General features: G+C 42.6%; 4 protein-coding genes across 10 annotated transcripts in view; all 4 read right to left on the bottom strand.

The window, feature by feature from the left end:
- Positions 1 to 11,148, bottom strand: part of LOC143325941 (protocadherin gamma-A4-like) — a 75,434-nt gene extending 64,286 nt beyond the window's left edge. The window contains exon 1 of the mRNA XM_076739363.1: positions 8,743 to 11,148. Within this exon, the coding sequence (XP_076595478.1) occupies positions 8,743 to 11,127 (2,385 nt within the window). The 5' untranslated portion in view covers positions 11,128 to 11,148. The remainder of the gene's footprint in view (positions 1 to 8,742) is intronic.
- Positions 1 to 25,053, bottom strand: part of LOC143325917 (protocadherin gamma-C5-like) — a 280,430-nt gene that overhangs the window by 239,085 nt on the left and 16,292 nt on the right. Inside the window, exon 1 of one of the 7 annotated variants that reach the window (XM_076739306.1) lies at positions 5,048 to 7,564. The exons of 5 other annotated variants lie outside the window; for them this stretch is intronic. In XM_076739306.1, the coding sequence (XP_076595421.1) occupies positions 5,048 to 7,474 (2,427 nt within the window). In that variant the 5' untranslated portion in view covers positions 7,475 to 7,564. Of the gene's footprint in view, positions 1 to 454; positions 4,991 to 5,047; positions 7,565 to 25,053 lie in introns of those variants that run through there. One more of the 7 variants, XM_076739312.1, reaches the window with a different exon arrangement.
- LOC143325948 (protocadherin gamma-B7-like) lies at positions 9,898 to 15,454 on the bottom strand. The gene is made up of 2 exons (XM_076739368.1): positions 14,039 to 15,454; positions 9,898 to 9,966 (listed from the first exon to the last, which is right to left on the bottom strand). Exons 1-2 carry the CDS (start codon positions 15,205 to 15,207, stop codon positions 9,930 to 9,932), a joined length of 1,206 nt encoding a protein of 401 aa, XP_076595483.1. The 5' UTR covers positions 15,208 to 15,454; the 3' UTR covers positions 9,898 to 9,929.
- Positions 20,432 to 25,042, bottom strand: LOC143325946 (protocadherin beta-16-like). The gene has a single exon (XM_076739366.1). It carries the CDS (start codon positions 22,963 to 22,965, stop codon positions 20,566 to 20,568), a length of 2,400 nt encoding a protein of 799 aa, XP_076595481.1. The 5' UTR covers positions 22,966 to 25,042; the 3' UTR covers positions 20,432 to 20,565.

The raw sequence follows: 25,053 nt of genomic DNA, 5'->3' as shown, positions 1-25,053 counted from the left end.
CTGGTCTATGATTCCTGTAAATACACTCGCAATAACTAAACCTTTGTCGAGAATAAATAAAACAAAGAGTGAATAAATGAGCAAAAATTTAAAAAAGTCACCAAAGAATAAATTCTTCAAGTATTTGCCAATAACCAAAATACTATACAGGCAGCTCAAAGGCAACTACACATGCCACACAATGCCCACAATATGCATCTTGAAACCACTCATTCAATGATATAAGTCATTATATCATTATTTTCTATCATCATTATTTTTAAATTATTTTCTGAAGCTGTTTTTTTATGGAGGCAAAGGTCAACATGTACCTTACTTAGTGAAAACCAATAAGAGAGAGAAAATGATGACCAAAATCTTTACAAAAAATAAAACTTGGAGTTGCAAATCTCATTAACTGAGTACTCTTTTCTTTTTCTCATTGCAAAATATGTCAAATATTTCATGCTCTTACCTCTGGAGAGTCATCACAACCTCCAAAGGCTTCAGCAAAGTCGGTTGGACTTTTCCTCAGAGTCTGGTCAGCAGGAAGCGTGTTGTCATTGTAAGATGAAACAAACTTAAAGTCACTGGTTCGAGATCCTGTTGTCAGGTAGGCGTCATAATTGTAAGTGCTGCGTAAAGTTCCTGTGCCGTCAACATCTGCGTAATTTGGAGGGAGATACGCGCTCGGGATGGCGACTGCTCCATCAAACAACAGTCTGGGCTTCCTCCTGCGACAAAACCTCACACCCAGGATGATGATGATGAAGGTCAGAAAAAAGGTGGACACTGACACCAGAGCGATGATCAGATAAGAGGTCAGTTTGGAATTCTTCTCATCATAAGAAATATCCTTCAGTTCTGGCACCTCAGCCAAGTTATCAGAAATAAGTAAATACATGGAGCACGTGGCAGACAGAGAGGGCTGTCCGTTATCTTTCACTGACACAATCAGGTTCTGTTTCATGCTGTCAGATTCAGAAATGTCCCGCTGTGTCCGGATCTCTCCGCTGTGGACACCGATAGTGAAAAGTCCAGGATCAGTGGATTTCACTATATGATAGGACAGCCAGGCGTTCTGGCCGGAGTCCGCGTCCACCGCGATCACTTTGGACACCAGAGAGCCTCCGTGTGCAGCTTTGGGGACCAGCTCGGTCATGAACGAGTTGCCCTCCGGGGCGGGGTACAGGATCTGAGGACAGTTGTCATTCACATCAGATATGAACACACTGACGGTCACGTTGCTGCTCAGAGGAGGAGAACCGTTGTCTCTGGCCATCACGTGCACTTTAAAACTCCTCAGCTGTTCGTAATCAAACGACCTCACAGCGTGGATCACCCCCGTGTCTCCGTTCACAGACACATAGGAGGACACCGGGGCACCGTTCACCTCACCAGCTGACAGAGAATAAATCACTGTGCCGTTCTGTCTCCAGTCGGGGTCTCGAGCAGTAACGGAACATAAAGTGGAGCCAGGTTTGTTATTTTCACTCACATATGCGCTGTACGACTGCTCCTCAAACACAGGTGGGTTGTCGTTGATGTCTGCTACAGATAACTGAACACTTTTAGAGGAGGACAGAGGTGGAGAGCCCTCGTCAGTGGCAGTGATTGTAATGTTGTAATCAGACACGAGTTCGCGGTCCAGTTGTCCTGTGCTCACCAGAGAATAATAGTTTTTGATAGAGGGAACCAACTTAAAAGGGACGTTTTGCTGAATGGAGCAGCGCACCTGTCTGTTGTTCTCTGAGTCTCTGTCCTGCACGTTAATGATTCCGACCTCTGTACCAGGTGACACGTTCTCGGGTATGGGATTAGTCAGAGATTTCAAACTGATTGTAGGTGGGTTGTCGTTGACATCTGTTATGTCTATAATGACTGTACAATAGGACGTAAGACCTGGTCCGTCTTTTGCTCTTATTCGCAGTTCAATGGAAGTCTCAGTCTCATAATCGATAGAGCCTTTTACTCGTATCTCTCCTGTCTTAGGATCAAGCGAGAACAAAGAAACATGGTCATCAGATACATGATCAAAATTGTACGTTATATCACCATTTGGTCCAGCGTCTGCATCAGTGGCACTCACTGTGACAACTTCTGTATCTGAAGGTGAGTTTTCAGGAAGACTCGCTTTATAAACGGCCTGGCTGAACACTGGGGCGTTATCATTAGCATCCAGGACAGTGACGTGAATGGTCGCAGTACCTGATCTCTGTGGTGAACCACCATCTACAGCTGTAAGCAGCAATTTCAGTTCTCTCTCTTGCTCTCGGTCTAATTCTTTTACCAAAACCAGCTCGGAGTGTTTCCGTCCACTGCCCTCTGTAGCTACATTAATGGTGAAATACTCATTATTTTGTAAGTTGTAGCGCTGAACAGTATTTGTACCGATATCTGCATCATGGGCTTCAGTGAGGAGGAATCTTGCTCCTTTGTCGGCTGATTCTCTTATTTCAAATGAAATCAAGTCTTCACTAAATTGCGGGGTGTTGTCATTTATATCTTGCACATGAATACTGATACGATGCAGCTCTAATGGGTTTTCCAAAACAAGTTCCTCTTTTAAAACGCAAGTCGCCTTCTTACCACAAAGGCCTTCCCTGTCGATCCTCTCAGTAACAATCAAATCTCCGGTGCTCAGATTAATATCACAGTACCGCTTATCATTCCTGTCTGTGTCAATACGAGCTTTACGCGACGAGAGTGTGGCGACCCCAAGGCCGAGATCTTTGCCTATATTACCGATAACAGAACCGCGTTTCATCTCCTCCGCAACAGAGTAGCTCACATCTCCATACGCCAAACGCAGGACGATGAAAAGGAAAAAAACGCAATAGCGATTCACAGAAAATCCTCTGTGCACTGTATTCCCCATGTCCTGCCGGGCGTTGGTCCTCCCCTTGCCAATTAAAAAAAAAAGTGATCAAAAACTGTTGTATTCCTCGTTTCAAATGACTATCCGAATGTCATCACAATGCAGACCTTTTGTATGGTGTTTAACCGACAGACACACCGCACCACAATGACGCTTTGCAATGGTGGAAAAGAATGGATGAAGCAGTGGACACTTTGGGCCTTTGTTGGTGCACAGTGACACCAAGAGTTTCAATCTGTTATAGCACTGCAAACGAAAAGAACCTGACAATTTCAGTGGCTACACCAAGGCAAACACGTATCGTTACTCACTCACTGTTTCCTTACTATAATGGAACTGTCATATAGACCTGTAACAGCCATATTTACATTTGATTGAATCTTTAAAAAAAAAGTTTAGTTTTCACATTTCATTGAAAAAAAAAAATCAATCAAAACCGAGTTCAAAGATCAAATGCTTTGTGCACAGAAACTTTGATTAAATCCATGGAAAAAAAAAAAAATAAAGAGAAAATTAGGCCACAAACAACAACTAAGCAGAGTAAAGTTCAGTCACAATAATACACAATGCACAGCATCCATTAAGTTTCAACCATTTCTTTAGCAGACTTCCAGATAAAAGAGCGGCATGATTCATTTCAGCATGACAGGCAGGGACACAACGGTGACAAAAGAGTTCATAAAAGGGAAACACAGACAGACAGCCCCAACATTTTGCTGTAGAAATATAGTTTGTAAGTGCTCAAATATTCAATGTACGCCAGGTTTTGTCGTGTCTGCAGTCAGAAAAAAAAGTATTTACTACAGCTGAAATTTGACTATACATGCAGTTACATCATATATCTGTAGAATAATGTATGGTTAAAGTTGAGTGCTGGAATAATTACAAAAAACAATAAACCCATTATAAGGTCATAAAGAAGACGTGAACTATTCTATACAGCCATGCCCCTGTCGCAACCCCTCCATACTAAATCCATATGGACACAAACATTCAGAGCATTACTTTACAGTTCATAAAATGTGAACCTAACACAATTAGAGGCTGCTGTGCAAATAACAACTCTCCTTGCACAATATAATTGTACTAAAATACATTTTTGCTGGCAAAAATAAACTTCTGGTTTCCTTAAATTAGCCCATCGAGACAAAAAGGTAAAAGCCAAGACTGAACACAAAGTCAGTAAACATCACTGATTATGACCTGAGGTAGCACCAATTCAGTCATCATACACTCAGGTCTGAACTTTTATCCAACTGCTGTCACACAGTTACGAGTCAAAGGACTGGGACTGATCAAATGTCAAATTCCTCAATCAATATGTGGCTTCCGAGCATTGTTTGTATGTATTGAAAGCTAGATATAAACAAATGGTGGTTGATTTTGATAATGGGTGATGTGCAGAGGAGGTGAAACATTTGACTCCATAACTGGTCTACAGTGACACCATGAGAAAAAAAAAGAGAAATATATCACAGTTTTAACACATTATCAGGTTCTTTGTCTTTCACGTTTGAATAAAAACACTGTAACTAGGATTGAAAAGGAGCAATGAGACACGTTTATCTTTTTTATTTATTTTTAAAGTAAAGTGAGATTACTATTAATCTCTGTTTTACAAGACCTATATAATTAAGATTGTTTCGCCTCCTGAACCAACAAATGTTTTACTGCAGACCGTTTCCCCAAGTGCTGCCAGGAAAACAGTTCAAATGTCTTGGAAGCTAATCAAACGATTAAAAGGTGACAAAAGACAGAAGTAAGTTGCTCTCGAAAATACATCGAAGTACGACAATGGTTTTCAGCACCACGGATAGAGACACACACAAAGAAATCTGTGGCCCTGCTCAGAATACACAGAACGACAACCCAATGCTGCGTTAACAAGTATGTCGTATTGTGGGGGGAACTGAACGAAATGAGAACAGCATCTTCTCCACTGACCACATATGCGGAAAATCTGCATTCGATGTCTAAATTATTCATGCGATATGACGAACTCTGTATGATTTTGTACACAAGAGAAACTAAAGACTAAGCATGCAGTAACACTGAAAGAATGCAATGATATAAGGGAACGTCTGACTACGCATGTTGCACTGTCTAAGAGAGTTGTTTAAAAAAAAGACAGGGAATGACGTACAAATCATAGCTGGAAGGGGATTGGCTGGATCATTTAGGTGTTCCTACCTCAGGAGAAGAATCACAATCTCCAAATGCTTCAGCAAAGTCTACTGGATCTTTCCTCAGAGTCTGGTCAGCAGGAAGCGTGTTGTCATTGTAAGATGAAACAAACTTAAAGTCACTGGTTCGAGATCCTGTTGTCAGGTAGGCGTCATAATTGTAAGTGCTGCGTAAAGTTCCTGTGCCGTCAACATCTGCGTAATTTGGAGGGAGATAAGCGCTCGGGATGGCGACTGCTCCATCAAACAACAGTCTGGGCTTTCTCCTGCGACAAAACCTCACACCCAGGATGATGATGATGAAGGTCAGAAAAAACGTGGACACTGACACCAGAGCGATGATCAGATAAAAGGTCAGTTTGGAATTCTTCTCATCATAAGAAATGTCCTTCAGTTCTGGCACCTCAGCCAAGTTATCAGAAATAAGTAAATACATGGAGCACGTGGCAGACAAAGAGGGCTGTCCGTTATCTTTCACTGACACAATCAGGTTCTGTTTCATGCTGTCAGATTCAGAAATGTCCCGCTGTGTCCTGATCTCTCCGCTGTGCACACCGATAGTGAAAAGTCCAGGATCAGTGGATTTCACTATATGATAGGACAGCCAGGCGTTCTGGCCGGAGTCCGCGTCCACCGCGATCACTTTGGACACCAGAGAGCCTCCGTGTGCAGCTTTGGGGACCAGCTCGGTCATGAACGAGTTGCCCTCCGGGGCGGGGTACAGGATCTGAGGACAGTTGTCATTCACATCCGATATGAACACACTGACGGTCACGTTGCTGCTCAGAGGAGGAGAGCCGTTGTCTCTGGCCATCACGTGCACTTTAAAACTCCTCAACTGTTCATAATCAAACGACCTCACAGCGTGGATCACCCCCGTGTCTCCGTTCACAGACACATAGGAGGACACCGGGGCACCGTTCACCTCACCAGCTAACAGAGAATAAATCACTGTGCCGTTCTGTCTCCAGTCGGGGTCTCGAGCAGTAACGGAACATAACGTGGAGCCAGGTTTGTTATTTTCACTCACATATGCGCTGTACGACTGCTCCTCAAACACAGGTGGGTTGTCGTTGATGTCTGCTACAGACAACTGAACACTTTTAGAAGAGGACAGAGGTGGAGAGCCCTCGTCAGTGGCAGTGATTGTAATGTTGTAATCAGACACGAGTTCGCGGTCCAGTTGTCCTGTGCTCACCAGAGAATAATAGTTTTTGATAGAGGGAACCAACTTAAAAGGAACATTTTGCTGAATGGAGCAGCGCACCTGTCGATTATTCTCAGAGTCTCTGTCCTGCACGTTAATGATGCCCACCTCTGTACCAGGTGACACGTTCTCGGGTATGGGATTGGTCAGTGATTTCAGATATATAATCGGGGCGTTGTCATTTATATCAGTCACATCTATGATGACTTTGGCATAAGAGGTTAAACCTAAACCATCTTTTGCTGTTACTCGCAGTTCAAACGATGACGCCGTTTCGTAATCAACCATGGTCGTCAATTTTATATCACCTGTTTTGTGATCAATTGCGAACATTGACTTTATATCTTCTGAAATGTGTCCAAAATCGTATGTAACGTCTCCATTCAGTCCCTCGTCTGCATCAGTTGCGCTCACTGTCAGCACGAGAGTACCTAGTGGAGAGTTTTCAGGAACACTAGCCTTATAAACGGCCTGGCTGAACACTGGGACATTATCATTAGCATCCAGTACAGTGATGTGAATTACTACGGTACCTGACCTTTGAGGAGAACCACCATCCAGAGCTGTAAGAAGTAGACTGACTTCCTTTAAATTTTCTCGGTCAAGCTCTTTGTTCAGGACAAGTTCGACTGAATTTGTTCCAACGCCCAGAATAAAATTCTCATTCTTTTGGAGGTTGTACGTCTGGACTGAATATTTGCCAATATCCGCATCATGTGCTTCTTCTATTGGAAAACGAGCACCTTTGACCGCGGATTCACTGATATCTATGTGGATCAATTCTTTGTTAAACTGTGGAGAGTTATCATTCACATCCTGGACATGGAGACTAATTCGATGTAATTCCAATGGATTCTCTAACATGAGCTCTTGTTTTAACACGCAGGATGCTTTGTCTCCACACAGGCCCTCTCTGTCAATCCTGTCGGCAACAATCAGATCCCCGTTACGGACGTTTATCTCACAATAACGTTTGTCGCTCCCATCGGTATCAATGCGGGCCTTCCGAGCAGATAGTCTGCTTGTTTCAAGACCCAAGTCCTTGGCGATATTTCCAATCACGGATCCGCGTTTCATCTCCTCCGGAAAAGAATAGCTAACATCCCCATTGGCAAAGCGCAAAGAAAAGAGAAGTAAAGCAACGACAAAGCTCTGCAATGCGAGTCCAGTGGTGGCCATCATGACGTCGATATGAAACAGCAATCGTGTCCTAGTCCGTGTCAACATGCAAAGCCAAAATACGAAGGATTTAAACTAAAACCTGCACAACCCAAGACCAAGCCTCTGCCTCTGCTAGACCAACTGCAGCACCTTCAGTCACATTCAACGTCGACAACAGTGGGTGGCTGTCGACACACCATCTATTACAGCTGGTGCATAGCGACATCGTGAGTCTCGTCTAGAAACTGCAAACGTCTACGAGATGCACTGCATTTTTAAGGGTGATGAAATAGAGGGACATTTGTATTCTTGCCTTAAAGTAAAATATCCAGCCTTAAAGTAAAATATCCATACAGTTGAATTCTTAATTGATATATCTCTATGGATAAATGTTTCTTGAAATGCTTTCGCAGCCACCCAGAAACCTGATTTGGCCACAAACTATATGTTTGTGAACATGAGCAACAAAAAACAGCTTATGGCAAATCCTCAAAACCAATAAAATGGGAAATGAAATGACAAACTACATTACTGAAATATTTTAAGGAATGATTTAAGCTTCATGGGGAAGAATGCCTTGTTTGACACTTGATAGAGAAAAATGAAAAGGAAAACTTTACAAATTATTGAGGGCACAAAAGGATCAAAGTTTGATTTAATTGCAGGGTACTCATCTCTTTGCTCAGCACCATTAAAATCTTACAGAGGGTACTCAGTATTTACAAAACTTAACAACTTGGAAAAAACAGCTAAACTTCACAGCAAAATGCAACCCACACTGGACCCAAGTCCATAGTCACTGGAACACCAGTTAGTGAAACATACACTACAAAAAGACAAAATGGATAGTATTTCATCTAGGAAGGTTTATACACACACACAGACACACAGACACAGACACACAGACACACACACACACACACACACACACACACACACACACACACACACACACACACACACACACACATAATGAAGGCTTTGTTACATAAAAAAGACTGCTCAGATTTGCTCACATTTGAGATGAATGCACTTGTAGCATATTAAAAGTAAGAAGACGTACAACACAAATGGCAGATGACAACTACAAGTATCGGCCATAGCTCCATTTACAAAGCATAAGTTATTTCCCATGAACAAGGACGGAAGGAGTTGATAAGAAAAATCCTACCCACAACGACAAGCACTGAGACACATTTAAACTTTCCCTCTAAAGATAAATTAGAGTGCAAAGAAAGGAAATGATCAACAATTTAAAAAGTTCCAATTGTCAAAAATGCATATCTGACCATTGTTTCTGATATAATAATGCATCAAATGTTTGATGCTCTTACCTCAGGAGAAGTATCACTATCTCCAAACACATCAGCAAAGTCTGTCGGATCTTTCCTCAGAGTCTGGTCAGCAGGCAGTGTGTTGTCATTGTAAGATGAAACAAACTTAAAGTCACTGGTTCGAGATCCTGTTGTCAGGTAGGCGTCATAATTGTAAGTGCTGCGTAAAGTTCCTGTGCCGTCAACATCTGCGTAATTAGGAGGGAGATACGCGCTCGGGATGGCGACTGCTCCATCAAACAACAGTCTGGGCTTTCTCCTGCGACAAAACCTCACACCCAGGATGATGATGATGAAGGTCAGAAAAAACGTGGACACTGACACCAGAGAGATGATCAGATAAGAGGTCAGTTTGGAATTCTTCTCATCATAAGAAATGTCCTTCAGTTCTGGCACCTCAGCCAAGTTATCAGAAATAAGTAAATACATGGAGCACGTGGCAGACAGAGAGGGCTGTCCGTTATCTTTCACTGACACAATCAGGTTCTGTTTCATGCTGTCAGATTCAGAAATGTCCCGCTGTGTCCTGATCTCTCCGCTGTGGACACCGATAGTGAAAAGTCCAGGATCAGTGGATTTCACTATATGATAGGACAGCCAGGCGTTCTGACCGGAGTCCGCGTCCACCGCGATCACTTTGGACACCAGAGAGCCTCCGTGTGCAGCTTTGGGGACCAGCTCGGTCATGAACGAGTTGCCCTCCGGGGCGGGGTACAGGATCTGAGGACAGTTGTCATTCACATCCGATATGAACACACTGACGGTCACGTTGCTGCTCAGAGGAGGAGAACCGTTGTCTCTGGCCATCACGTGCACTTTAAAACTCCTCAACTGTTCATAATCAAACGACCTCACAGCGTGGATCACCCCCGTGTCTCCGTTCACAGACACATAGGAGGACACCGGGGCACCGTTCACCTCACCAGCTAACAGAGAATAAATCACTGTGCCGTTCTGTCTCCAGTCGGGGTCTCGAGCAGTAACGGAACATAAAGTGGAGCCGGGTTTGTTATTTTCACTCACATATGCGCTGTACGACTGCTCCTCAAACACAGGTGGGTTGTCGTTGATGTCTGCTACAGACAACTGAACACTTTTAGAGGAGGACAGAGGTGGAGAGCCCTCGTCAGTGGCAGTGATTGTAATGTTGTAATCAGACACTAGTTCGCGGTCCAGTTGTCCTGTGCTCACCAGAGAATAATAGTTTTTGATAGACGGAACCAACTTAAAAGGGACATTTTGCTGAATGGAGCAGCGAACTCTTCCGTTACTCTCAGAGTCTCTATCCTGCGCGTTAATGATGCCCACCTCTGTACCAGGTGACACGTTCTCAGGTATGGGATTGGACAGTGATTTTAGATATATCTCTGGAGCATTGTCATTGACATCAGTAACATCTATTATTACTTTGGCGTACGATGTTAGTCCTAAACCATCTTTAGCTTTAACTCTCATTTCAAAAGAACTACTGTCTTCAAAGTCAATCACAGCACTTACTCTAATTTCTCCTGTTTTGGGATCAATAGAGAAAACATTCACATCGTCATCAGATACGTGGCCAAAGTCATACGTCACATCTCCATTCACTCCTTCATCTGCGTCTGTAGCACTAACAGTAATCACTATGCTCTCTGGAGGTGAGTTTTCAGGCAGACTGGCTTTATAAACGGCCTGGCTGAACACTGGGGCGTTATCATTAGCATCCAGCACAGTGACGTGTATGACGACTGTACCTGATCTCTGAGGAGAGCCACCATCTAAAGCTGTGAGAAGCAAATTCAACTCCTTTTGTTTCTCTCGATCAAGTGTATTTTCCAACACGAGCTCAACCTTGTTGCTGTCAACAGTGAGAATAAAGTTGTCATTCTTTTGAAGGCTGTACCTTTGAACTGCATTTTGACCGATATCTGCGTCATGGGCCTCCTCGATAGAGAAGCGGTTACCTTTGTCTGCGGACTCCCTTATTTCCATTTCTATCAAGTTATCCTTGAATTTTGGCGAGTTGTCATTTACATCTTGAATATGAAGACTTAGTCGATGAAGCTCCAAAGGATTTTCTAACACCAGATCTACTTTTAAAACACATGAAGGTTTCTTGCCACAAAGGCTTTCTCGGTCAATTCTCTCCGATGTGATCAAATCTCCGCTACTCAGATTAATGTCACAGTAACGCTTACGAGTCCCCTCAAAATCAACACGGGCCTTTCGGGAAGACAAAGTCCTCAGGTCAAGACCGAGATCTTTGGCTATATTTCCAATAACAGACTCGCGTTTCATCTCCTCTGGAACAGAATAGCTCAGGTCTCCATTAACGATGTGCAGCGATACAAGAAAGGAAGCGAAGCAGAAGATCGCACGAAGCGCTGAAAATCCTTTGTCTCCCATCCTGACATAAAAAGGCTCCTCAGCTCGGACAATGTCGAGTTTTCAGTGGCAAAAGATAAGAGCTATCAAAAAATCTCAATAATCCAATGCTTCACAGCACTTTACACAATAAAATACGATCGGAAATGCAATCGTTCCTCAGGAAAATCTGCAACTGATATCAATGTCATAGTCCAGTAGTGGGTGGAGTGGTGAGTGGCTTTTTTCTGTCAGCCAACAGCGACACCGAGAGTCTATTTTTTTTAATCTTCATACTCATATGTTGTCAAAAATATTCTTAACAAAGCCTCAAACCACATTAAGATACTATGGACTCAGATTAACTGTACACGTGTAGTAATCGTCCATTAAAAAACAAACGCGCCCACACACACACACACACACACACACACACACACACACACACACACACACACACACTCTATTCATTGCAATTGGCTCAGCATTGGAGAGGTGTTGTTCACCTCAGTACAGCTGAGCTCAATACGAATTGGTAATAAATTTAATGTGACGTTAGTTTTAGCTTTCTGAAAATTGATATATAGACGAAGTAAACAACAGAAAAAGTAATACCAATGTTTGACCCTCTGAAAGAGAAACCCGGAAGAAACTTTGATTTCAACACTGCAACATTCAAGAACACGGGAATATATTGTAATACAAAATATGTAGATGTCAGTTCCATATTAAGACAATGAACCGAAAAAGCCACGCAAATTACAGCAATTTTAAGTTTTCAATACACATATATTGAACTTACATCCTTATCATCATCCTCATTAAAATGTTGACAACATGCTTGAGGAGAAAACGATATCTGCAGTTGCGATTGTGTCTGAACTCCCGAGGAGTGTTTCAGCACCATGGACAGATACTTTGAGACTGAAAAAAGGCTGATGACTCGAACATATAGACTACTGTGCTGGTCACAGACAGTGTTCTTGGGGCTTAACTCATGAGAATAAAGACAGTTTCAAAAATGAAACACTGATCTTTTGATAGACCTAGGCTGACTCAGAAATCAGAGATGTTTCCGTCGATTCTTTCAAATGATGGCCACTGACAGGCGCAAACAGCGAGCAGTCTAAAGCAAATCCTCACGAGAGATTTCACAAGTCTCTGGCAGCTTCACTGGTAACCACACTTTGCTGATATTATTATTATTATTATTATTATTATTATTATTATTATTATTATTATTATTATTATTATTATTATTATTATTATGCAACTATAAATGTTCCCTTGAGTTTTCTGCCGGTAAAGATCAGGCTGAAGCAACTCTTTCATCCCGAATGATTTTGTTTCATGAACAAATTGATTACCCAATTTAAGACAAGCCAAAAACAACCTTATATAACCAAGATAGTCAGTTGCATATATTTTGTCGTAGACCTACGTATTGACAAGTACAAACGAATAAAAAACGCTTGAAAAATAGACACAGTATCATGACTCCATGGCTTTGAAGGAAAAATATACAAACATTTGCTGACATAATTTCCAAAAAAAAATGCGACCAAAACGTGAATGTTAACCTCCATTATGTAGTTTTCTTCAACAACCACAGAAGGACTTTCACATGTGGGAGAAGACATGCTGTAGCCAGATAGACATTAAAAGGATTCAATAGATAAACCAAAAGAAAACAAAAGTGACACGCGAGAAACTTTAAATAGATCTCACCTCGACAGACGACTCTAAATCATCGAACGGATCAGCAAAGTCTGACGGACTTTTCCTCAGAGTCTGGTCAGCAGGCAGTGTGTTGTCATTGTAAGATGACACAAACTTGAAGTCACTGGTTCGAGATCCTGTTGTCAGGTAGGCGTCATAATTGTAAGTGCTGCGTAAAGTTCCTGTGCCGTCAACATCTGCGTAATTTGGAGGGAGATACGCGCTCGGGATGGCGACTGCTCCATCAAACAACAGTCTGGGCTTTCTCCTGCGACAAAACCTCACACCCAGGATGATGATGATGAACGTCAGAAAAAACGTGGACACTGACACCAGAGCGATGATCAGATAAGAGGTCAGTTTGGAATTCTTCTCATCATAAGAAATGTCCTTCAGTTCTGGCACCTCAGCCAAGTTATCAGAAATAAGTAAATACATGGAGCACGTGGCAGACAAAGAGGGCTGTCCGTTATCTTTCACTGACACAATCAGGTTCTGTTTCATGCTGTCAGATTCAGAAATGTCCCGCTGTGTCCTGATCTCTCCGCTGTGGACACCGATAGTGAAAAGTCCAGGATCAGTGGATTTCACTATATGATAGGACAGCCAGGCGTTCTGGCCGGAGTCCGCGTCCACCGCGATCACTTTGGACACCAGAGAGCCTCCGTGTGCAGCTTTGGGGACCAGCTCGGTCATGAACGAGTTGCCCTCCGGGGCGGGGTACAGGATCTGAGGACAGTTGTCATTCACATCCGATATGAACACACTGACGGTCACGTTGCTGCTCAGAGGAGGAGAACCGTTGTCTCTGGCCATCACGTGCACTTTAAAACTCCTCAACTGTTCATAATCAAACGACCTCACAGCGTGGATCACCCCCGTGTCTCCGTTCACAGATACATAGGAGGACACCGGGGCACCGTTCACCTCACCAGCTAACAGAGAATAAATCACTGTGCCGTTCTGTCTCCAGTCGGGGTCTCGAGCAGTAACGGAACATAAAGTGGAGCCAGGTTTGTTATTTTCACTCACATATGCGCTGTACGACTGCTCCTCAAACACAGGTGGGTTGTCGTTGATGTCTGCTACAGATAACTGAACACTTTTGGAGGAGGACAGAGGTGGAGAGCCCTCGTCAGTGGCAGTGATTGTAATGTTGTAATCGGACACTAGTTCACGGTCCAGTTGTCCTGTGCTCACAAGAGAATAATAGTTTTTAATAGACGGAACCAACTTAAAAGGGACGTTTTGCTGAATGAAGCAACGGACCTGCCCATTGCTCTCAGAGTCTCTATCCTGCACGTTAATGATGCCCACCTCTGTACCAGGTGACACGTTCTCAGGAATGGGATTCGTCAGCGACTTAATGAAAGTATCAGGGGCGTTGTCATTCACATCTGTAATATCAATTATCAATATAGAAGACGACACTAATCCTAGGCCATCCTTGGCTGTAATTTGCATTTCATATGTGGATAGCTCCTCATAATCTATTGATCCACTCACTTTCACCTCACCAGTTGTCGGATCAAGAGAAAATACGTTATTACTCTCATCTGAAATGTGATCAAATTCATATGTCACCTCCCCATTGACTCCCTCGTCTGCATCACTTGCGCTCACTGTGACCACTACAGTGTCTAAAGGAGAGTTTTCAGGCAGACTGGCTTTATAAACGGCCTGGCTAAATACTGGAGCGTTGTCATTAGCATCCAGCACAACGACGTGAATGACTGCAGTACCTGATCTCTGTGGCGTGCCTCCGTCTGTTGCCACAAGTACAATTGTTAGCTCCTGCTGTTGTTCTCTATCCAACTCCTTCTCTAAGACTAACTCGCTGTATTTTCCGCCTCCACTTTTTGAAATTACATTCAATCTGAAGTTTTCGTTTGTCTCGATACTATACCTCTGGACAGCGTTTTGTCCAACATCTGCATCGTGGGCCTCATCTAAACGATAGCGACTTCCTTTCGAAGCCGATTCACTAATTTCGAATTTTATTGTATCCTTTTTAAACTGTGGAGAATTGTCGTTGATATCTTGAACGTGAACATTGATGCGGTGCAGCTCTAAAGGGTTCTCTAAAACAAGTTCTTGCTTTAAAACGCAAGACGCCCTTTTCCCACAAAGCCCCTCTCTGTCAATCCTGTCGGCAACAATGATATCCCCAGTACTCAGATTAATGTCACAGTACCGTTTGCTGTTTCCGTCTGCATCAATACGAGCCTTTCGCGCACCAAGTTTGCCGACCTCAACTCCTATATATTTTGCTATATTCCCAACAACTGTTCCGCGTTTCATCTCCTCTGGGAAAGAATAAGCTACATCTCCACAGACGGTTTGCAGCGCCAGAAGGAAGACTCCCAAAAGCAGGCCGAGCGTTGAAAATGCTTTGTGTCCCATTTTCCGTATGGACCAGTGCCAAATCCACCACAACCAAGACTTGTAAAATAAATATAATCAGCCAACCGGAATCCTTTTCGGAAAACAAGTGCACGTCCGATTTCTAACGGTGCGACATCTCTGCCTCAACCGATGAACAATCTGCAAGAATCTGGAAATGTGCAAGTGTGAAGGGCAACGTAATGTAACAACATAACGTAAAGCTAGTCGACAGCGACACTGTGAGCAAATTTTAAATATTACAACAGGCTTGAATTACTGAGTACCCTGATCAGAAAGACAAAAAACAACATATTCCACACTGCAGTCACATCTAAACACAAGTGAATGACCAAGGAAATGTAGAAGGGAGCTTTTGGTTCTAAAGGCTAGTGTGCATTTTCCTCTGTAAAACTGCATTTACTGCACAACAGTGATGACAGTGGGAATCTGTCAGGGTTGAGTCGTTTCAGCATCATGGATGGAAACCAGATTGTGATGTAACCATTAACATGTACCAGGGCGCAGATTGAACAGGAGTCTCAGAGGACGGGACAAACCGCAGATGAACGTGCTTTAAAAAAAATAAATAAATAAAATAAAATAAAATAAAATAAAATAAAATAAAATAAAATAAAATAAAATAATAATAAAAGGAAGAAAAAAAATGGTTTTGTTTCTGAACATGACGGACCAAATCGTATTTAAAACAGTGGTGCAGTGACTTAAAAAGAAATGGTTGGCGACATTAGCTATATCTAAGCACGATATGACCAACAGGAAGCTGCTGGATATGTTGGACCCATGACAAACCATACTGGCTTGCGCAGCCCAATCCACCTGATTTCTTCATTCCATTTTCTCTCTCGGCCAGGAGTAATGGAAGATGACGGTCTTCACGCCAATTAGTGGTTTACAGAAACGTTTTTGGCCCTGACTGCACCCAATTTAGATTACTGCTGTGTAGCTTTCTCCATACATAACAGCAGCAAACTTCAGTGTCAGTCCAATCTCGTATTTGTGGCGCTCATATGAAACAATTCTGGTGGAGTGATTCACATTAAAGGACAATGTTAAGTGAAAATGCGGGAAGCAACGTGGAATTCCTAAACAAGTAGTACTGGGAAGAAAACTATCTTATATTTATCGAAATGACTGTCGTTATGCATCGACAGACAGCAAAAACAGCATAAACCTGGAAAGCGGTAAACAATCATTAGAAAAAAAAGTTTGAAATTTCATGATGATTACTACGGGTAGTAGAAGTAGTAGTAGTAGTAGTAGTAGTAGTAGTAGTAGTAGTGAAGAAATAACACACAATTTAGGTTTTCTTTTTCTTTTCTTTTTTTTAAACAAGCTAATAGCTAAAATATTCTGACATGAAATCATGATCATATTGTTCTGTAACACTCCACCTCAGAATAAAGGTGATACTCGAGGAAACCAATGCGGATTTGATAACGTGTTTAAAAAGAAAACAGAAAAGAAAAAAAAATACTGGATATGAGGGCGCATACAATAAACACATGCTTTTACCTCGAGTGGATCCAGAGGATCTTGAAACACCTCAGCAAAGTCTGATGGACTTTTCCTCAGAGTCTGGTCAGCAGGCAGCGTGTTGTCATTGTAAGATGAAACAAACTTGAAGTCACTGGTTCGAGATCCTGTTGTCAGGTAGGCGTCATAATTGTAAGTGCTGCGTAAAGTTCCTGTGCCGTCAACATCTGCGTAATTTGGAGGGAGATACGCGCTCGGGATGGCGACTGCTCCATCAAACAACAGTCTGGGCTTTCTCCTGCGACAAAACCTCACACCCAGGATGATGATGATGAAGGTCAGAAAAAAGGTGGACACTGACACCAGAGCGATGATCAGATAAGAGGTCAGTTTGGAATTCTTCTCATCATAAGAAATGTCCTTCAGTTCTGGCACCTCAGCCAAGTTATCAGAAATAAGTAAATACATGGAGCACGTGGCAGACAGAGAGGGCTGTCCGTTATCTTTCACTGACACAATCAGGTTCTGTTTCATGCTGTCAGATTCAGAAATGTCCCGCTGTGTCCTGATCTCTCCGCTGTGGACACCGATAGTGAAAAGTCCAGGATCAGTGGATTTCACTATATGATAGGACAGCCAGGCGTTCTGACCGGAGTCCGCGTCCACCGCGATCACTTTGGACACCAGAGAGCCTCCGTGTGCAGCTTTGGGGACCAGCTCGGTCATGAACGAGTTGCCCTCCGGGGCGGGGTACAGGATCTGAGGACAGTTGTCATTCACATCCGATATGAACACACTGACGGTCACGTTGCTGCTCAGAGGAGGAGAACCGTTGTCTCTGGCCATCACGTGCACTTTAAAACTCCTCAACTGTTCATAATCAAACGACCTCACAGCGTGGATCACCCCCGTGTCTCCGTTCACAGACACATAGGAGGACACCGGGGCACCGCCCACCTCACCAGCTAACAGAGAATAAATCACTGTGCCGTTCTGTCTCCAGTCGGGGTCTCGAGCAGTAACGGAACATAAAGTGGAGCCAGGTTTGTTATTTTCACTCACATATGCGCTGTACGACTGCTCCTCAAACACAGGTGGGTTGTCGTTGATGTCTGCTACAGATAACTGAACACTTTTAGAGGAGGACAGAGGTGGAGAGCCCTCGTCAGTGGCAGTGATTGTAATGTTGTAATTCGACACGACTTCACGGTCCAGTGGTTCTGTGGTCACCAGAGAATAATAGTTTTTGATGGAAGGAACCAATTTAAAGGGTGCGTTTTGCTGAATGAAGCAACGGACCTGCCGGTTTTTCCCCGAATCTGCATCCTGCACATGAATGATGCCCACCTCTGCACCAGATGACACACTCTCAGGTATGGGGTTTGCTAATGAATTAATATATATCACTGGGGCATTGTCATTAACGTCAGTTATATCTATGACCACCTTTGTTTCTGAGGATAGGCCATAGCCATCTTTTCCTTCAATTAGCATTTCGAATTTTGTTTCTTCTTCATAGTCAATATTTTTTGCTACTATAATTTCTCCAGTATATTCATCTAATGAAAACATCTGTCTTGCAATATCACTTATTCCGCTAAACTCATATGTTACTTTACCATTCACGCCTTCATCTGCATCAGTGGCACTAACTGTCACCACTAAAGTCTCTACGGGAGAGTTTTCAGGCAGAGTAGCCTCATAAACGGCCTGGCTGAACACTGGTGCGTTATCATTAGCATCTAGTACAGTGATCTCTATGATTGCGGTACCTGATTTCTGTGGGTTGCCACCATCGACGGCTGTCAGCAATAGAGTCACCTCTTGTTGTTCTTCGCGATCTAATTCTCTATCTAAAATCACTTCACTGTATTTTGTACCGACAGAATTAGTTAATACATTTAGAGCAAAATAACTGTTTTTTTGTAAAACGTAGTTTTGCACAGCGTTTTGTGCTATGTCTGCATCACGTGCCGCATTTATTCTATAACGAGATCCTTTGTTAGCTGATTCACTAATTTCCAGCTTAATGGCATCCTTAACAAAAACTGGGGGGTTGTCATTTACATCCTGAATTTGCAAAGATATCCGGTGCGATTCAAGTGGATCCTCAAGTACCAATTCACATTTCAAAACACATGAAAGCTTCGCTCCACAAAGCTCCTCTCGGTCAATCCGATCAGCAACGACAAGTTCTCCGGTATCAACCCTTATCTCACAATAACGCTTACGGTTTCCTTCGAAGACAATTCGAGCCTTCCGAGGTGAAAGTCTGCTTACTTGAAGACCAAGATCCTTGCCTATATTTCCAATCACTGATCCGCGATCCATTTCCTCTGGAAAAGAATAGCTTACATCGCCATAGGATAGTTGCAATCCACATAGCAGGAGAAGTAGGCCGCAGAAAAGGTTCCCTTGGAATCCGTTGTACTCCATCCTTCAGCAATCAAAATACATCAGAAATATTGATGATGTGATCAGTATTCCTCAAAAACACACAGGACTGTGTAATTATGTGAGCGACTGAAGACAGACACTGGTTTGGCAAACAATGAGGAGGGAAAAGTGTGGGTGGAGACGCTTGACGGTTTTATATGCAGCCTATTTCACTTTTCGATTGGTAGACAGCGACACTTACAGCATGTCAGAAAAATTACAAAATATAGCCACCCTGCATATTGTCAGTACAATTCAGCTCAATCTATCTGAAGAGAGTGTAAATAATACATCAGACAGACAGACAGACAGACAGACAGTCAGAAGACTAAATGAGGAGTTTTTCCACAGGGAAATGCACACTGCAGAGCCACAAAAGTACAGGAACCCCTTTGATGTAACGCAATGTAATGTTGAAGTCCTTCCGTAATTAAAACACTTTCAGTCAATTACGCCTGTCGTGTGCACTCATTTCTCCTGTGAGTCGTCAGGTTGTGTGTTAACATGTTGTTGTATTGGAAAGCGTGACATTGTCAAGTGTTGCTACAATCCTGCGCCTCTCATTTATAAATGCGCTTGAGCAAAAACTATGATATTTGAATTAACTTAGAATATGTTGTGATGAAATTCAACACAATCGGAAACAACAGTGTCACAACAGAGTTGAAAAACAATATCCGACAAGGAAACAACATGTAAAAACTAAAGGACGAAGAGGTGTAGTTTTATAACGTCGATCTGACTGCAGTGCAAAACTGATGCAATTTTCTTTCACGGTGTATATCAAAAGGCATTCTGGTCTCTAAAATCTAGCACTGTACTTGACTTTGATAAATGCTTAACCAGATATAACTGCAGTAATCAACACCAACCAAACGAAGGTAAATATGTACAAAAATCAAATTGTTAAACGTATTTTCTGTGATTACACACCAAGGTCTGGTTGATTAACATAATGATTTCTAGGAAAATAGCAGACAAAATGTCGGGGTGGACCATTTTGTTAAGGACCATGGACAGCGACGGATCATGAAACGAAGATGAGGATGTAAATTTCACAGAAGCTTGGTTGTTTTCACAACATGTTGTGATTTATTGGTGTACTAGTGGGGTGAATTGAAACCGGTTTAGCCAGTTCAATAACATCCCTCACATTACTGTCAAACTCATTATGCATTAGGGATTTTAGTGACTGTTAGTAAAGCCATGTAGTAACGCTAGTTTCAAAGGAATCATCCCCCCTTTGTGCTTCAGCAAAGTCTGTTAGACTTCTTTCAGTCTTGTCAGCAAACAATGTGTTGTCATTATGAGAAAACTTTTAACATGCAATACATTTATAAGGATTAAAATCAGCCCAAACGAATGTTACATTTTCTAAGATGGTTGTCTTCAAAAAGACAAGAAAGGGAAATATACATGATCGCTGTAAGTGGATTGGCTAGATTATTAACGTATTCCTACCTCTGGAGAGTCATCACAACCTCCAAACGCTTCAACAAAGTCTGATGGACTTTTCCTCAGAGTCTGGTCAGCAGGCAGTGTGTTGTCATTGTAAGATGAAACAAACTTGAAGTCACTGGTTCGAGATCCTGTTGTCAGGTAGGCGTCATAATTGTAAGTGCTGCGTAAAGTTCCTGTGCCGTCAACATCTGCGTAATTTGGAGGGAGATACGCGCTCGGAATGGCGACTGCTCCATCAAACAACAGTCTGGGCTTTCTCCTGCGACAAAACCTCACACCCAGGATGATGATGATGAAGGTCAGAAAAAACGTGGACACTGACACCAGAGCGATGATCAGATAAGAGGTCAGTTTGGAATTCTTCTCATCATAAGAAATGTCCTTCAGTTCTGGCACCTCAGCCAAGTTATCAGAAATAAGTAAATACATGGAGCACGTGGCAGATAGAGAGGGCTGTCCGTTATCTTTCACTGACACAATCAGGTTCTGTTTCATGCTGTCAGATTCAGAAATGTCCCGCTGTGTCCGGATCTCTCCGCTGTGCACACCGATAGTGAAAAGTCCAGGATCAGTGGATTTCACTATATGATAAGACAGCCAGGCGTTCTGACCGGAGTCCGCGTCCACCGCGATCACTTTGGACACCAGAGAGCCTCCGTGTGCAGCTTTGGGGACCAGCTCGGTCATGAACGAGTTGCCCTCCGGGGCGGGGTACAGGATCTGAGGACAGTTGTCATTCACATCAGATATGAACACACTGACGGTCACGTTGCTGCTCAGAGGAGGAGAACCGTTGTCTCTGGCCATCACGTGCACTTTAAAACTCCTCAACTGTTCATAATCAAACGACCTCACAGCGTGGATCACCCCCGTGTCTCCGTTCACAGACACATAGGAGGACACCGGGGCACCGCCCACCTCACCAGCTAACAGAGAATAAATCACTGTGCCGTTCTGTCTCCAGTCGGGGTCTCGAGCAGTAACGGAACATAAAGTGGAGCCAGGTTTGTTATTTTCACTCACATATGCGCTGTACGACTGCTCCTCAAACACAGGTGGGTTGTCGTTGATGTCTGCTACAGATAACTGAACACTTTTAGAGGAGGACAGAGGTGGAGAGCCCTCGTCAGTGGCAGTGATTGTAATGTTGTAATCAGACACTAGTTCGCGGTCCAGTTGTCCTGTGCTCACCAGAGAATAATAGTTTTTAATAGACGGAACCAACTTAAAAGGGACGTTTTGCTGAATGGAGCAGCGCACCTGTCTGTTGTTCTCTGAGTCTCTGTCCTGCACGTTGATGATGCCCACCTCTGTACCAGGTGACACGTTCTCAGGTATGGGGTTGGTCACAGATTTTAAATTTATTACAGGGGCGTTATCATTTACATCAGTTAGATCTATGTAAACCTTAGCGTAAGAACTTAATCCAAGTCCATCTTTTGCCATGACTCGCAGTTCAAATGATTTTTTCTTCTCAAAGTCAGTGGTACCAATGACTCGTATTTCTCCAGTTTTACCGTTAATCGAAAACAACTTTTCATCTGTCTCTGAAACATGACCAAAGTCATACGTCACCTCACCATTCACCCCATCATCTGCGTCATTAGCACTTACTGTAACCACTACAGTTTCAAGGGGAGAGTTTTCAGGCAGACTCGCTTTGTAGACCGCCTGGTTAAACACTGGAGCGTTATCATTAGCATCCAGCACAGTGACGTGTATCATTACAGTTCCTGATCTTTGTGGAGAACCACCATCAATAGCTGTTAGAGGCAAATCGATCTCTTGCAGTGTCTCTCGATCGAGTTTATTCTCCAGAACAAGTTCAACTCTGTTAGCATCAATCATCAGAATAAAATTGTCATTCTTTTGTAAACTGTACCTTTGAACAGAATTTTGACCAATGTCCGCGTCATGTGCTTCCTCGATTAAAAAACGAGTGCCCTTCTCCGCGGACTCGCTAATTTCCATTTTGATTAATTCTCTTTTGAATTGCGGTGAGTTGTCATTTATGTCTTGGACGTGCACATTTATGCGATGCAATTCTAACGGATTCTCCAGAACAAGTTCCAGGCCTAAGATGCAAGATGGTTTGGTGCCACAAAGACTCTCTCTGTCAAGCCGCTCTGCAACACTTAGATCCCCGGTTTTCAAATTTATATCACAAAATCGTTCGTAATTCCCATCAGAATCAATACGGGCCTTGCGAGTTGACAGGGTAGTTATATCCAGACCAAGATCTTTAGCTATATTTCCGATGAGTGTTCCTGGTTTCATCTCCTCTGGGATAGAATAGCTCACCTCGGCGCAAACGTATGTCAGCCCAAGCAGACAGATGACAAAGCGGGTAACCAGGCCAAGCTTTGAAAATCCCTTGTATTCCATTGTTCAAAATGACAAATGTCCGCATGGACAGATTTCTTGAAAGATATTTAGTAAAACTCGCGACTACGCATGAGATGGACTAAATCAGGTAAATCCAAAGACAGAAATCAGCAACACGATCTCACAGCTCGTTCCGCAGCCGGAGCATAACTGGAAACACAAAGCTTAGGGGCAATGGGTGGAGATGCTGTGCTTCACAGTATGGCTCTATTTCCAAGAAAACTGGTAGACAGCGACACAATGTGTTCCTTTGAGATATAGCATGTGATCAAGCTTTATGGTCAAAGGCTAAAAGCGTGATACCAACCTTTTGCAATGTAAGCACAGAGAACACAAGGTGGCACCTCAACAGATTAAAGGTGTAATATGTAATGAAACCAAAATAGCAGAATATATCGCTACGATTTTTTGCTAAGATGAAACAGTGCTACTTTTATGCAGAGTGTTAAACTTCCTGGAAAACGTAAAAGCTGCACAAGTGTTGCACTGATTGGCAAAAACTTCTAATTGAAAACAAGTGAATGCAAGTTTGAAGAATAAACTGCAAAATATTTACAGTTTTTTTCCATGTTCACGGCATTTTAGTGACATATTTGTGAGAAATATATAAACTGCTAACCGTTGCAGCGCATACAGACAGGCACCTGAAGTGCCTTGCGTGTACCAAACGTCCTATTTTCAGCACCATGGACAGAGCGGATTCGTCGGCATAAAGGGGGCGCAAATGCCTAATTTTGAAAACACTTTCAGAAAAATTGTCACTTTTGGCTTCTGAAAAAATAAGCTGTTGGTTCATCAGTGAGCCACGAGATTTAACGGTCTGTTAAATCAATGGCGTCTCAAAGACTAGTCCTGTGGCAGAACTCAGCTTCTGAGAACAAACAGACTGGAGTTGGTCGCAGTTAACATTCAGTTTTACAAAACTAAAGATACTGGATTAATACTGATAGAATTTGTTATAACGCATTGATATGGCTAAATCCTATTTAACAAGGTCGGTGGAGAAACAGCGGCGCATTTGTATGATATCGAGCAAACTCGAAAGAAAATACAATTGCAAACGTTGAAAACAGTATCACTTCACCAACGTAAAAACAAAGTAGCTTGCTGCAGATGGGTCAAAACGCAGTAAAAGCATTGCGTTGGCTTTTGTATTATATTATGTATATTGTGCGGTCTTGTACATCACAACAAGGGTTGCTGCTACCATTCAACAGATAGATGTCAACCTTTCACTACTAAATAGATCTGAAACCACTAAGAAGAGAGATCGGGGAGATGGATGGCACCAAAAAGGAAGGGAGTGCGAAAGAAGATAATAATTTTTGAACTAATGACTTGCACTCTATACGCCATTTTTACTGCACTGTACTGAACTGTGTTTCGACTCATTTCATCCAGCTCATTTACAAATTTAGTTGATCAAATCCATCAAACAACACAATTCATTCTACATATTCACCACAAGAAAAAAAAAAAAAAAAGCCTCGAAAACTGCTAGGGTGAGATTGAGATTCTGCTGAGGGATTAAAATTGATAATCAAGGCAGGTTTCCACTTCTACACATCCCGGACTGTGTTGTCGGTGGTAACATGCCCAACTTGAAAAACTAGCAAATAAGAGAAACACAAACAATAATTTAGAAGCATGTGATATAAATATACGTCCACTGCCAGCTTCCTTGAATGTATAACTTAAAGGGAAGAATCTCGGGTTTTTCTTTGTGAGCATGACCATAGACAGCGACATATCAAAAAGACCGCATCACAAAGTTCCGTCAACTCGTCACAAGTAAATCATCATATTGTATTTTCCATACTTGGTGTATTAAAGTCGTTGAGCCTCGTCATATGGCACTCAGGATAAGCAGCCTCGTCTTAAAAGAGAGCACGAACCATAACACATACTATTAGTCTGTATGGAAAATGTGACACGTGTTCGTCAAAATGTGTATCACGATTGCAACGTAATCGACCATGCGGACTTATGTGATGTATGTAAGATTTGTGCATTATACTCAAGGGATAAGAGTAGCATCTGGAAGAAAAAAAACGTGAAAAGAGTACCGAAAAAGTTTGTTAAATTCTT

The sequence above is a fragment of the Chaetodon auriga genome, chromosome 9, assembly GCF_051107435.1.
Source record: "Chaetodon auriga isolate fChaAug3 chromosome 9, fChaAug3.hap1, whole genome shotgun sequence".
Classification (NCBI taxonomy): domain Eukaryota; kingdom Metazoa; phylum Chordata; class Actinopteri; order Chaetodontiformes; family Chaetodontidae; genus Chaetodon; species Chaetodon auriga.
Note: the sequence above shows the minus strand (reverse complement) of the source record. Positions and strands in the feature narration are given on the sequence as shown.